The sequence below is a fragment of the Rhizophagus irregularis genome, chromosome 13 (genome assembly GCF_026210795.1).
Source record: "Rhizophagus irregularis chromosome 13, complete sequence".
Classification (NCBI taxonomy): Eukaryota; Fungi; Glomeromycota; class Glomeromycetes; order Glomerales; family Glomeraceae; genus Rhizophagus; species Rhizophagus irregularis.
In genome coordinates, this window is record NC_089441.1 from 1,223,643 (window position 1) to 1,238,187 (window position 14,545).

General features: G+C 25.7%; 2 protein-coding genes across 2 annotated transcripts; both read right to left on the bottom strand.

Annotated features, from left to right (window-relative positions):
• Positions 1-5,472: 5,472 nt before the first annotated feature.
• OCT59_004879 (uncharacterized protein) lies at positions 5,473-7,943 on the bottom strand (the record flags this gene model as incomplete). Its single annotated transcript, XM_066137996.1, has 8 exons — positions 5,473-5,478; positions 5,640-5,665; positions 5,759-5,850; positions 5,985-6,020; positions 6,108-6,181; positions 6,338-6,375; positions 6,464-7,361; positions 7,593-7,943. 8 exons carry the CDS (start codon positions 7,941-7,943, stop codon positions 5,473-5,475), a joined length of 1,521 nt encoding a protein of 506 aa, XP_065997183.1.
• A 4,508-nt stretch (positions 7,944-12,451) lies between these two features.
• Positions 12,452-13,126, bottom strand: OCT59_004880 (uncharacterized protein; the record flags this gene model as incomplete). The annotated part of the gene is made up of 5 exons (XM_066137997.1): positions 12,452-12,537; positions 12,607-12,657; positions 12,732-12,779; positions 12,857-12,886; positions 12,964-13,126. The coding sequence occupies 5 exons, from the start codon at positions 13,124-13,126 to the stop codon at positions 12,452-12,454; spliced, it is 378 nt and encodes a 125-aa protein (XP_065997184.1).
• Positions 13,127-14,545: the final 1,419 nt, after the last annotated feature.

Genomic DNA, 14,545 nt, shown 5'->3' on the forward strand with positions numbered 1-14,545 from the left:
AACTTTCTCTTCAGCGAAACGTTTCCATTTTTATAACTGGATCTTGGACGTGTGGATTTTCAGTGGGTATCTGAATTTTCTTTGATTATATTTCTTTAATGAACATACTACTAACGTTTTAATTTTTCACTTTTTTTAAACGACCGCATTTTTGGACTGTGAATTTTGGTGTATATCGGAGTTTTTCTTTGATTGTTTTATTTAACGAAATGTCTTACTAACATTTTGATTTTTCACTTTTTTAACCGTTATTGTTTTTTTAGACTAACGAAACGATAGAAATTTCAATTATTTATGCAATATCTGATATTGATAAGTGTGTATGTATCAGAACATATTGCAACAAATTTACTCCGACATAAAGAACTAAATATGCGAATTATCTGGACGTAAATTATTAATGCAATTTGTTAATTGACTTCCCTTACAGTATTAGAACAAAAGTATGGCTGCGATTTGCAAAATACGTCATGAATTGTTTATAATTACTTTACTATATTCAATTTTATTACAAGAATTTAAAGCTATATTTATTGATAATTTCACATTTCTATTTTGTCATTAAAGATTTCAAAATTCGATTTATCTGTTAAGTTGTTAATTGTAATTTCTATTTATTCAGTTGAACCATTTATGAATGTTCACTATGTCTTATTATGGCTATTTCGGCTATTTCCTTAGATTATGATGTAATTTGCAAAAAATCTGCCTTTGACTTTAGTAATATTTGAATGAATAAAAATTCACTTCATCTCGCATACGGCCGAGTGCTAGCCCCAGAATTACTTTGACTGCGGATAAACTTCGTGTCAAACCATACCATAAATATGTGAAAAAAAAATATTTTTATTCCCGTATTGATACAATCGACAATCATTTTTTTTTTCATTTTTATATTTAATTCAACTAGAATATGCGATTTGCTGGGGGACTTCGTCCCCCAAATATAACATTTATAATTAAAAAAATTCTTTGATATAAATAAATTGAATTGTTACCGAATAATAAAATTTTATTATAATTAGACCCTATAAAAAATCATGTTTTAATAAGATTTATACAATTTTTTCTTAAAAATAATGTATCTAAACTATATATAAGGATATAGGAAAATGCACAATTCCATATCACAAAAATGCACCATTTGTATGATTGACCATAATTTATACTGAATTTATATTGATTTGATCAAAGAAATTACATAATTTGAGCATAAAATTTACAAGAATTGGTCAATGAATTTACTGCTTAAATTATAATTATTAATATTAGTTGCATTTATATGAATTTAATTTTAAATAATAATATTTTATTAAATTATTAAATCAAATAGTATCATGTGATTATAATTAGCCAATAATATAAATTAATTTTTATAATTTAAAATAATGACATAAGCTGTAATAAGTGTTCTAAAGTTAATACAGCTACAAAAAAATGAAATCTTATGAAAACTAATATTCAAGTAGTTTCAACCTGCCTGAACAACTTTCAATTAATAAATAAAGTTGATTTCATTTGCCCAAAGTGGAAATATTACGCTCTAAGTTAAAAAAACAGAAAAGAGAGTTAATATCATCAAGAAAAATGCAATTTTCTCTAAGCACTACACCTACATTCATGAAAATTAATATTGAAGTTGTTTCAATCTACCTGAACAACTTTCAATTAATAAATAAAGTTGATTTCATTTGCCCAAAGTGGAAATATTACGCTCTAAGTTAAAAAACAGAAAAGAGAGTTAATATCATCAAGAAAAATGCAATTTTCTCTAAGCACTACACCTACATTCATGAAAATTAATATTCAAGTAGTTTCAACCTGCCTGAACAACTTTCAATTAATAAATAAAGTTGATTTCATTTGTCTAAAGTGGAAATATTACGCTCTAAATTAAAACACAAAAAAGAGAGTTAATATCATCAAGAAAAATGCAATTTTCTCTAAGCACCACACCTACATTCATGAAAATTAATATTCAAGTTGTTTTAACCTGCCTGAACAACTTTCAATTAATAAATAAAGTTGATTTCATTTGTCTAAAGTGGAAATATTACGCTCTAAATTAAAAAAACAGAAAAGAGAGTTAATATCATCAAGAAAAATGCAATTTTCTCTAAGCACTACACCTACATTCATGAAAATTAATATTCAAATAGTTTCAACCTGCCTGAACAACTTTCAATTAATAAATAAAGTTGATTTCATTTGCCCAAAGTGGAAATATTACGCTCTAAGTTAAAAAATCAGAAAAGAGAGTTAATATCATCAAGAAAAATGCAATTTTCTCTAAGCACTACACCTACATTCATGAAAATTAATATTGAAGTTGTTTCAATCTACCTGAACAACTTTCAATTAATAAATAAAGTTGATTTCATTTGCCCAAAGTGGAAATATTACGCTCTAAATTAAAAAACAGAAAAGAGAGTTAATATCATCAAGAAAAATGCAATTTTCTCTGAGCACTACACCTACATTCATGAAAATTAATATTCAAGTGATTTCAACCTGCCTGAACAACTTTCATTTAATAAATAAAGTTGATTTCATTTGCCCAAAGTGGAAATATTACGCTATAAATTAAAAAACAGAAAAGAGAGTTAATATCATCAAGAAAAATGCAATTTTCTCTAAGCACTACACCTACATTCATGAAAATTAATATTCAAGTGGTTTCAACCTGCCTGAACAACTTTCAATTAATAAATAAAGTTGATTTCATTTGTCTAAAGTGGAAATATTACGCTCTAAATTAAAACACAAAAAAGAGAGTTAATATCATCAAGAAAAATGCAATTTTCTCTAAGCACTACATCTACATTCATGAAAATTAATATTCAAGTAGTTTCAACCTGCCTGAACAACTTTCATTTAATAAATAAAGTTGATTTCATTTGTCTAAAGTGGAAATATTACGCTCTAAGTTAAAAAACAGAAAAGAGAGTTAATATCATCAAGAAATGCAATTTTCTCTAAGCACTATACCTATATTCATGAAAATTAATATTCAAGTGGTTTCAACATGCCTGAACAACTTTTAATTAATAAATGAAGTTGATTTCATTTGGCCAAAGTGGAGATTATAGTATATTTGGAAAAAGAAGTTTAATTTAAAAAAATTTTATATAAAAAATAAATGTAATATAAAAATTAAGAACTGAGATGATAAAAATTTGAAAATGACCTGACATAAATTTTTAATTAATTTTTTCATTAATTATAAATTCAAGTAGTTTAAAAATAAAAATAGTAAGAAAAAATATTTTTTATGAAATATCACATTATTTTCTAAAAAAAATACACTTAAATACACTTATAAATTTAATTTGTGATTATGTAATATCCAAATATTTAATCTTACAAATAGAAAAAAATGTAAAAAAATTTATAAAAAAAGAAAAATTTTTGAAAAAAATTTTCGTCTAACACTTTTTTATTTTGATTATCACAAGATCTACATGATCATCTACACGTTTCAATTTTTTTAACGAAAAAGAAATATATTTGAATAAATTTTTATTGAAAATCAATAAAGATCAACAAAATCAAATACAAATATAAAACTTATTGTTTGATGCCTCAAGTTAATATGTAGCGAAAGTGGCACAAAAATGAATATTTTGTAATTTTATTCTAATGATATCAAAGAAGCAATATTGCAATAACAACGTCTATAGCTATATAAAATTGAATCAAAAAAGTTCACATGAAAAAATGCATGTAGATCGTATGACAAACTACAAATTAAGCGAAAAAGTGAATAAATTTGGAAGATGATCGTCAGAAATTTATCATCCAAAAGCATACTATCGCTAATAATCAATGAATGATTTATCATTGTAATGATGGTACAAATGTTCATTCATCATTCATTTAATTTCCATTTTGATATTTAACCAATGACGATTATTGACTATTGCGAATTTGTGATACAAACATTCAATCATTTATTAAATTCATTATTTGATTACTTCAGCCAATCAATGAATCTTCCCTAATTATATATATTAGATAAATCCACTTCATTAATGAAATCTTCCGTTTCAGGCTCATTTTATCCGTTTTCCAATTTACGGTATTGAATATTGTACCAAAATTGCTGTGTAACAAGTTTAATAAACCCAGATGTAAAAAAAAATGAATTTCCCATTTAATAAACGACTTTTCCCTCATTAATATTGTTATTATTGTTATTATTGTAAAATTGTTTGGAAAAAATGAATTATTATCCAGTGAAAATAAAGGAATTGATAAATTTATTAAGGAAACAATTGACGAAAATAATTTTAATCATTACTACTACTATTACAACCATCCATTATTTCTTTAATGAGTATCATTTAAAGATATAAAACAAATTGGCGAAGGTGGATTTGCAAAGGTATATTATGCAACATGGATTGATGACTGGTAAAATAAGATATGCTAAACAAGATGATGGAAAATGGAAAAAATAGGTTCTGAACCTATAAAAGGATCACGGAATATGTCACCTGAATATTTAAATAAGATACTTCAATCTACAGTTTATTTTATAATTACTGTACATAATTTATTATTTTTGAATAATAGCTTAAAATATATTGAAGTTTATGCTCGAAGGATACTATTTATTTAAAATTTTATTGATTAATTAAAGATCCAAAAACTAAAGAATTTATGATGATTATGGAACTCGCAGATCAAGAAAATTTAAGAATGTTCTTTCAAGAAATTTAAAAATATTTTATGGAGGGATAAATTATATATTTTAAATAATATAATACGAGATCTTAATAACTTACACAAACTAGGATATATTCATAAAAGATTTTCATAGTGGAAACATATTACAAACTTGTAATTCAAATAATAAAACAAATATTTCGTATGTTTCAGATTTTGGATTATCTAGACCAATCAATGAAAAAAAATTCAGATAATAAAATATATGGAGTATTATCATATATTGCTCCAGAAGTTTTGAATGGTGACCCATATACAACATCTTCTGATATTTATAGTTTTGGTGTAGTTATGGCTGAATTATCATCTGGAAAACCACCTTTTTATGAAAGAAAACATGGGTTGAGTTTAGCATTAGAAATATGTAATGGATTCAGACCAGAATTTGGTAAAGGAACCCCTGAAATTTATAAAAAATTGTTATATATGAATGAATACGACAAAGATTAACAACTAATTAATTACATACTATGTTATATTATTGTATTTTTAATATTAAAAAACTTCAATGCCCTGAAGATTTCAAGAACGAATTAGAACATTTTGCATTTACGTGATTAGTATTTATTTATATTTGATTTAACATAATGTTGTTTAAATCTTTCTACTTGTATATTGATTTTTATTCCCTATAAAAAATTTTTATCCGAATATTTCCATTATTTCTCCGTGTCTTCCGTAAAAATTCCGTGAAAATGATACATTCACGGATATCCGTGTTAGCGAGATGAAAATTTCCATGATTTAAGGCTATAAATTCCATGAAAATGATACATTTACGGAAAAAACATGGAAAGGTAAAACACGGATCAGATTTTTTACAGGGATTTATAATAAAAATAAAAATATATATACGTTTTAACGCAAAAAAGTGTGCTGTCCACTAATTTATCCTTTTAATGTGATCTTACAATGTTGGGCCTGCAGGTTTCCTTATCTGTTATCGTTAAAAAAAAGACGTTTTCTTATTTCATAATCTTTTGAAATTCTAATTTGCTAAGAAATAGAACTTAAAATCTGATTGTTTTACCATTCGGCTTCATAAGCATTCTATACATTATGAATGCGCACATACTGATCTGGAAGATTTCAATTTTGTCTAACGAAAGTGAGGATATAATGCTTTAATATTTGAAAGCTATCGTTGGTAGAACACGCGATGATTAAAGGCTTCGTGCTTCGTAAATCATGATTTTCTTGACAAATACCAAAATATTTAACGTTAATATTCTGGTCTTATATTCAATTCCACATACAGTCGGTATATATGTTTAAATTGAGAAGTCCGAACCCTTAACTCAATTTTGAAAATTTATAGTTTAGATTTAATACAGATAATGGTTCAATTATATTACTAACAAAAATAATAACTAAATTACCTTTTAAATGTGATAAAAAGAAGCACCGGGATTCTTAAATTTCTTAAATTAATTCTAAATTCTCGCACAAATCTCTAGGATGGTTATATAAATCTTTAGGTTTTTTCCATCAATATTGTGAGTTAAGTTTTTTAGAAGTTCATGTTAAGGAATTCACACATTTAAAAAATTCTTAATCACCCAAAAATTTAATTTAAAGAGATTTAACTATTAATACTAATATTTAACACATCTAAATTATTTAATTGAGAATCATGTTCTATCGATTCTACATATAAGTATTAATTAATTTTAATTAGCAATTATAGTTTTTAATTAAATATACACTAAATAATAAAATCCTTTAAACACAATACCTCGGTAGTTATCATCATCTAAGTATGAAAGAATAATGGTCGAATCTATTGGTTTTGGTAAGTTATTAAATTTAAATGCTCTACTAGTGTAAATAGCATCAGAATTATTTTTATATAAAGTTGAAATATTTTTTATTTCTTCATCAGCTTTTTTAAATTTAAGCTTAATTTCTTCTATTTCATGTCCAAACTTTTCTTGAAAATCATCTTCAGAGTATGGAAAATTCTCAATATCAAATATACAATAGTACAAATAATATAATAATGTATGTAATTCATTAGCTGTTGGCCTTTGTTTTGGATTTGCACTCATACATCTATAAGCTAATTTCTTATAAATTTCAGGGGTTCCTTTTCCAAATTCTGGTCTGAATCCATTACATATTTCTAATGCTAAACTCAAACTATGTTTTCTTTCATAAAAAGGTGGTCTTCCAGTTGACAATTCAGCCATAACTACACCAAAACTATAAATATCAGAAGATGTTGTATATGGCTCACCATTCAAAACTTCTGGAGCAATATATGGTAATACACCATATATTTTATTATCTGAATTTTTTTCATTGATTGGTCTAGATAATCCAAAATCTGAAACATACGAAATATTTGTTTTATTATTTGAATTACAAGTTTGTAATATATTTCCACTATGAAAATCTTTATGAATATATCCTAGTTTATGTAAATTTTTAAGATCTCGTATTATATTATTTAAAATATATAATTTATCCTTCCATAAAATATTTTTAAAATCTTTTGAAAGAACATTTCTTAAATTTCCTTGATCTGCGAGTTCCATAATCATCATAAATTCTTTAGTATTTGGATCTTTAGTTAATCCATAAAATTTTAGATAAGTAGTATCCTTCGAGCATAAACTCCAATATATTTTAAGCTATGACTCAAAAATAAAAAATTTAATTAATTGATAAATTTACATATATATGTTGTACGACAGATGCCGATTAGCGTCAGCTGACAGTATGACGGCTGGCCTAGTAATGCTGGCCAACCACTTAAGGCATTATAACATTGGGCAATATTGGGCCGATAATGTAGGCCGGTGCAAATCGGCATCTGACGCACAAACATGTATAAATATAAAATAACATGTGAGATGAAATACCTCATTTAAATATTCAGGTGGCATATTATGTGATCCTTTTATTCTTTTCAAAGCAATTTTCATAGGTTCAGAACCTATTTTTTTCCATTTTCCATCATCTTGTTTAGCATATTTTATTTTACCATCACTCCATGTTGCAGAATATACTTTTGCAAATCCACCTTCACCAATTTGGTTTATGTTTTCAAATCTCTCATATGGTACCCATTCAAGAAATAATGGATGATTGTAATAATAGTAGTAATAATAATTACAATTATTTTCGTCGATTGTTTCCTTAATGAATTTATCAATTTCTTCATTTCCACTGGATGATTCATCTTTTTCCAAACGATTATTAGGGGACTCCATCTGGGTTTATTATTTTTGCATAAGCAAACCTGGTACCGATTTTTTGACAAAACAGCGAATAAAGATTTGGATGTTGGGATTTGAATCTGAAGCTGATCATCAGAGAATTCCTATAATGTATTGAAAATTTAAAAAATTTTCATTACATTATAGGGACTCTATATATCAAGAAAAGACCTGCCGATTATACTCCAAAAAAGGAAGGATCTACAGCACACATTGCATCATTCGATGAATGATTTTTGTGTTACAAATTTCCGAATTTGGTCAATTCATTAAATTCTTAAAAATTCTATTGATTCTACCAAACAAATAAAATTAATTTAAAATGGGACACTTAAAAAGGAAATCATATGAAGAAGTCTTAAATAATGTTCGATCACTTTGTAACAATGACGTAAAATACCTTTTTTTTTTTCTTTTTCAAGTATAATATACAGTACGCAATGAAATCTACGCTATTATTTGTTTTGTAATAATAATCTTGACACATCTTGTGCACCATTAAAATAAAAAAATATTTAAATCTGTGTAAGAGTGATGAGATTTTGATCAGAACTAATCAAACCCCTTAAATTTTCACAATAGATTTTTATTTTAATATTTCCTATTCATGTAATTATTCTTATGTAATATGTTATGTAATATGTAAACAAAACAAAATAATGAAAAACGTTTATTTCAGCCCAATCCAATAAAAAAAAAATCTTCATTATCAAAGGCATATCAGATTCTGGAACATTTTTCGTCTTTCTGAAGGGATAATGGAACCCTGAATATATATACAGTATGTAGGGTGAGGTGCATAATTGCGTAATCGTCATAAATGTTTTACAAGGTTAAGTTTTGAGGGATTTTTTGCTTATTTTCAACGGTTTTTTCATGAGTTTAAATTGTAATTTAAAATTAATATTTACATAAAATTCAATGAGACGAGTTATTTATCGAATAACTTTGTCAACTAAATGATGTGTGACCTGTAAAATAAAGCATGCATAATATCGTTGTAAAATTATTTTTTAATTAAAAATTAAATTTTATTTCTCTCAGTTTTTTTTATTTCTCAGAGTAAATAAGTTTTAATAATGATTATAAAGAAACTATATAATAAAATCAGAAGTAATACAAATATAAAACTGTAAACCAAGCCATCTGAAAGGATAACTTTACCCAGGTGTTTGATGTACCACTGTAAAAATTAAAAATTTTGTTGGTAAATGTCACGTGACTTCAATCACGTGCAGAAATTAAATACTTCGTACGCTTCTAAATAACATCCTTTCTTCACACGACCTTCTTTATAAGGCCTTTCAAAAAAAAAAAATGACTTGGAACGAAAGATTATATAGGAAAAATGATAGCAAGAAATAAATTCACACTTGTGAGTCAAAGGAGTAGTATTTGAGTGAAATTCAACGTCTTACCACTTCACAATTTATTGTAACTTAAAAAGTTTGAAGCAACAGAAGGATGAGATATGGTTCAAAAATCTGATGCAAATCGACTAAAAATAGAATACCGCAATATATGTTATAGGTCAACTCATTAAGTAAAAATTGTGTAACATTGACAAGTAGCTTGACTAAAAAATTATTAGAGAAGGTAATAACAGCTTCTAGGCATATGATTAGAATGTATTTTTGCATTATGGATACAAAAATTTTCTCTTATAATATTAACGTTTAAAATAAGGGAAAAAAAATATCTTAATCTGATCAAATCTTAAAAATTTATAATGTATTAACAAAAAAAAAAAATTATTAATAAAGATAAGTTTTATTACTCAATTCATTGCTAACATATTTTAATAGAGATAAAAATCTGTAATGAATAGATAGTAAAATTGGTCAAATTGTAGAAAGAAAGGTAATAAGTAAATATTATTATTTAAGTAACCCTACTATTATTATATGATTAGTCAATTTTTTTAATTCCGCTATATTTTTTTTGTATTTTGTCTTGGTTTGTTAAATTGTTTCACCTTGTGAACAATTATCTGACATTCAATTGATTATTCTGGAGAGACACATTATAAACAAAATTTCACCTGACACTGGCGATCTACTACAGTATGACGCAATAATATATGCAAATATATATACGACACTAATTCAGGTTGTACTTTGTTTTATTTCCTGCTCTAAAAAATGACTTCAATAATTTTAAGGTATATTTCTCTAGCGATCCTTATAATCATGGTCCTTCTTGAATTTATATATTTGCTACCTATATATATGTTATGTTCGATGACAAATTTTGTAATAACATTAATTTGGTATTTTCCTTCGTTATATCAGCTTTATTCATTCATTTTGCAAAGGAATATAATTTGAAAATAAGAATTTATTTGTTACTATTTTCACCTATAATTATTATTTTATACATTCCCATCATTGTAATATATTTCATTTGGTACGGAATATTTCTTTCCATTAATGACGATCATACAAAGACCTGATTACCCAATTTATTCACTTTCCTTAACGGTCGCCATTGCACTGATTACTATATCGATGAATTTTTAATAGATGCTTCAGTACTAGAAAAAATCAGAGATGTTCTATATTTCGTTAAAAAATGTTGGAATTTCAATTCTGTTAAATTTCTAAAAAAAATTAAACTGATCAATTCGTATAATTCTGAAATAATGTTTTTCATATTAATTCAAATTTTAGATATTTCAACATTATCCATTATTTTAATTATAATAAACATAATACGCATACCTTTACACATTTTATTCACGATAAAATTTGTATTATTTATATCATTTCTTTATACACTTTTGCCAATCGATTTTTTATTAAATAAGTATGTAAAAAATTCATATTATACAAAATATTCCTATTTAATATTAATAATATTATATACATTATTTTTTACTCCTTTCATTTTTTTTATTTTCATTTATTATTTATACTCTTTATTATTTAATTCGTTTTTGTTCTAAGATGACAAAAGATCTTGTTCATAAAACAGTTGAACTATATATAAATCGTGGATTTTATCGTGTCATAAACTTTTTTTTGATAATTATTATTTATCCATTGTAGAATTAATTCAGTATATGAGAAAGATATTATTTTAATTTGTGCAGTTATGAGAGTATTGGATCCACTACTTTTACCTGGCCCATCAACTCGAACTCGATCGGTCTATTTAACCATGTTACCACGCAGTATAATTATTATAACGTATCAGTTAAAGAAAATTTTATTAATAAAAATAAGTTAGTTAACTCAATTTATTGCTTTCATTTTTTTTTCGTTTCTGATGCATCCCTTTTGTTATTTTTCGTTTCAGATGCCTCCCTTTCAACTTGTTTCGATCATGTCATTCCCTTTGTTATTCTTGTTCTTGACGCCTTACTTTCATTTTTTTTTTTGTCCTGTCACTTTCTTTCTTTTGTTTTCGTCCTGATGTACCCTTTCATTCTTTTGCATCCAAATCATACAGTACAAGTTTATCCATATACCTAAAAAAAATCTTTAAATTACAGCAGTATAACAAAATTTTAAAAATGAGCTCACGACTACAAAATGTAAATTAAATGATCTAATTGCATACTGCTGAAATGAACAGTTGTGAATAATCACTGCATAAGGCTGACAATACAACAAACAGAAGAAACCTATTTTGGAGAATACGATGGATTCATATACACCAGGGCGTAATTTTGAAAACGGGCTTTTACCTTAACGACCTATTATTATACAAGTAGATTCAAAGTATTATGCTATAAAGAACTTTCTCCATCATGGGATGAAAAATATATTATCATTATACATATAACTGCCTTATCATTTGTTCCAAAAGAAAAGAAAATTAAACATTTTTTTTTTGCAAAAGCGACAATTTTAATTAATTAAGCTAAAGCTCACCGGGTGATAGTCACCGTACCAGCATTATGATGTATTTTCGACCAGAATTAAAAGCCTAATAAAATACTGACCGGCATTACATCATAATTTCACCATCGGTGACCATCACTACCTGTGATGTTTAGCAATATCCTAATAAAATACCGTTTTTTTAATAAACTTTTTAATAATTTTTTTTTTTGTTAGATATAAAATATAATTTTTAGTTTTCATATTCCAAGAATTTTTGATTTTTGAAAGGTTAATTTTTTAAAACTAAATAATTTTATTTAATTAATATACTCTACTAATAAACCGTATATAACTAATTTAATAATAACTGTTCGTAATATAAAAAAAAAATAATTAAATCGTATATATTATATAAATGGTCAATACTTTCATTTTACTATCATGCATGAAAATGATTTAGTAATAAAAATCATCATTGTAATTACTTAAAATTAATCTATCGATGGTTTAATATAACTGAACATTAATATATTTGTTTATTAAAACAATCCAGCTATTTACAGTACCGTATAATATAATTTAAAGAACGTTGATATCAAGATCAATTTCTTTGGTGACATATCCTTATATTTAAAACAAAAATTAGATAAAAATTTTATAATGTTGACTTATATTTTATATAACACATATTTGCTTGCCTTTATCACGAGGTTGATTAGAGCTCATATTAATATCTAATCCGATTTCTTTTGTAAAGTAATCTACAAATCGTAAGGATCAATTAAAATTATGAAAGAAATATGTCGATCGTTAAAGTGTAATTTATTCACCACTATTTTCATTTTCATTTTCAATAAATTTTCTTCTTTTAATACTTTGTTCTAAATAATTATGAATGTGAATAAATAATAGAAAGTATAATGAAAATAATAATTTATTAAATTAATTACCGTACCATTGTCATTACTTTCTTCAACTGAATCATCTTCTAACTTTCTTTTATCTTTAAAATAATATTAATATTAATACTAATAAGTAAGAACATAAAAAAAACCATTAAACCAAAAACTGAATAATTACCAGTATTTTTCTGATAATAATAAAATGGATCTAAGAATTGTTCAAAAATAAATAATTGTTAAAATTTTTCTTGCAATAAAATGCGTTGTAATTAATAAATTTGTTACCGATGGATAGACTCCTTGAACTCCTTAAAGAGATTGCAGATTGAATCATGCAACTTAAAGGTCTACTCTTATAAATGGCACCTGGATTATTTATTGTCACAGGTCCAATATTTGATGATTTAATAATTTTAGTTTGATTTCTATAACGTTCATTATCACACATTTTATAAATTTTCCAAAATATATTATCAGCGGTTGGTCTTTTTTCTGGATCAGAATGCCAGCATTCCTTCATTAATTCAATATATCCTTCGGGTGCATTTGTAACAATTGGTGGTCGTAAACCATCACATATTTTGATTATAAGTTCTATATCATGAATTTCATCCCAAAGAGGTCTTCTACCTGTCATAAATTCCCACATAATCATTCCGAAACTATATATATCTGAAGCTTCAGTATATTTTTGTCCTTGAAAAATCTCTGGTGCCATATAAGGAATAATACCATATTTCTCATTATCATTATTTAAATCAGTTGCAGATCTACTTATTCCCAGATCACCTATGTACGCATAATAATTATCAAATAAGATATTTCCACTATGTAAATCTCTGTGGATGATTTTTGCTCGATGTATTAATAGAAGTCCAGATATTGTATGATAAAGCTGAACCAACTTTGTTATCCAGCTGACATTATAAAAGTTATTACTTAAATGATGTATCAAATCACCTGAACTATAATATGGCATGATAATCATCATATCTTTAGTAATAGGATCTTGAGTAATTCCAAAATATTTAATAACGTTATAACTACTACCGTTTGATAAAATCTGATAATATACCTTAAACTAAATAAAAAAAAATAAATTTATCACCATCACGTTGAAAATTAGAAATATTGCATGGACTGTACCTCGTTCAGTTCCTTGGATGTAATATTTTTAGAATTATTAAGTTTTTGAGAACAACTGTATAATCGTTATTACGAACAATTGTATTATTACTACTAGTGAGGTATTCACTAATTGGACCATCAACCCAAATAGCTTTATAAATTTTACTAAATCCTCCTTCAGCAATAAATTCTATATTTTTGAATTGATCATAGGGAACAAACTCTAATATACAACATTTTGAATCTGTAACAAAATTGACTCGTGTATTTCTGATAATGTCATCAATGACTTCGTTCCCACTTAAATTAAGTCTGAATATTTCATAACATAATTGACAAGTTTCATGATTTTCGTCCATAATTTTTCTTTTCTTACATTCTTTACATTTTATCCCTCCTTTACTAACTATAGCAATTCGTATTAGGCGACTTATCATATCGTCTGACATCATAAACAATAATTATATCAATTGTTCTGTTATTTCAAAAAAATATATAATTTATTTGTAGCGTTCAAGAAAACCTTCCAGTATATATATTTGAAGTAAGGAGTTCAAAATCCTAAAGAATTATAGTAAACAATTAATCTAGAAATTCATTATGGAAAGATTTTGAATGAACTCTGACTGGAATTCCATGAAAGAATAAAAGAATTCTATAGATGCAGTGATCAATTAATTGTAAATTGTCGTGTGATACAGGCTCCTACAATATCGTAACTCCATTAAAAGCATTTGTG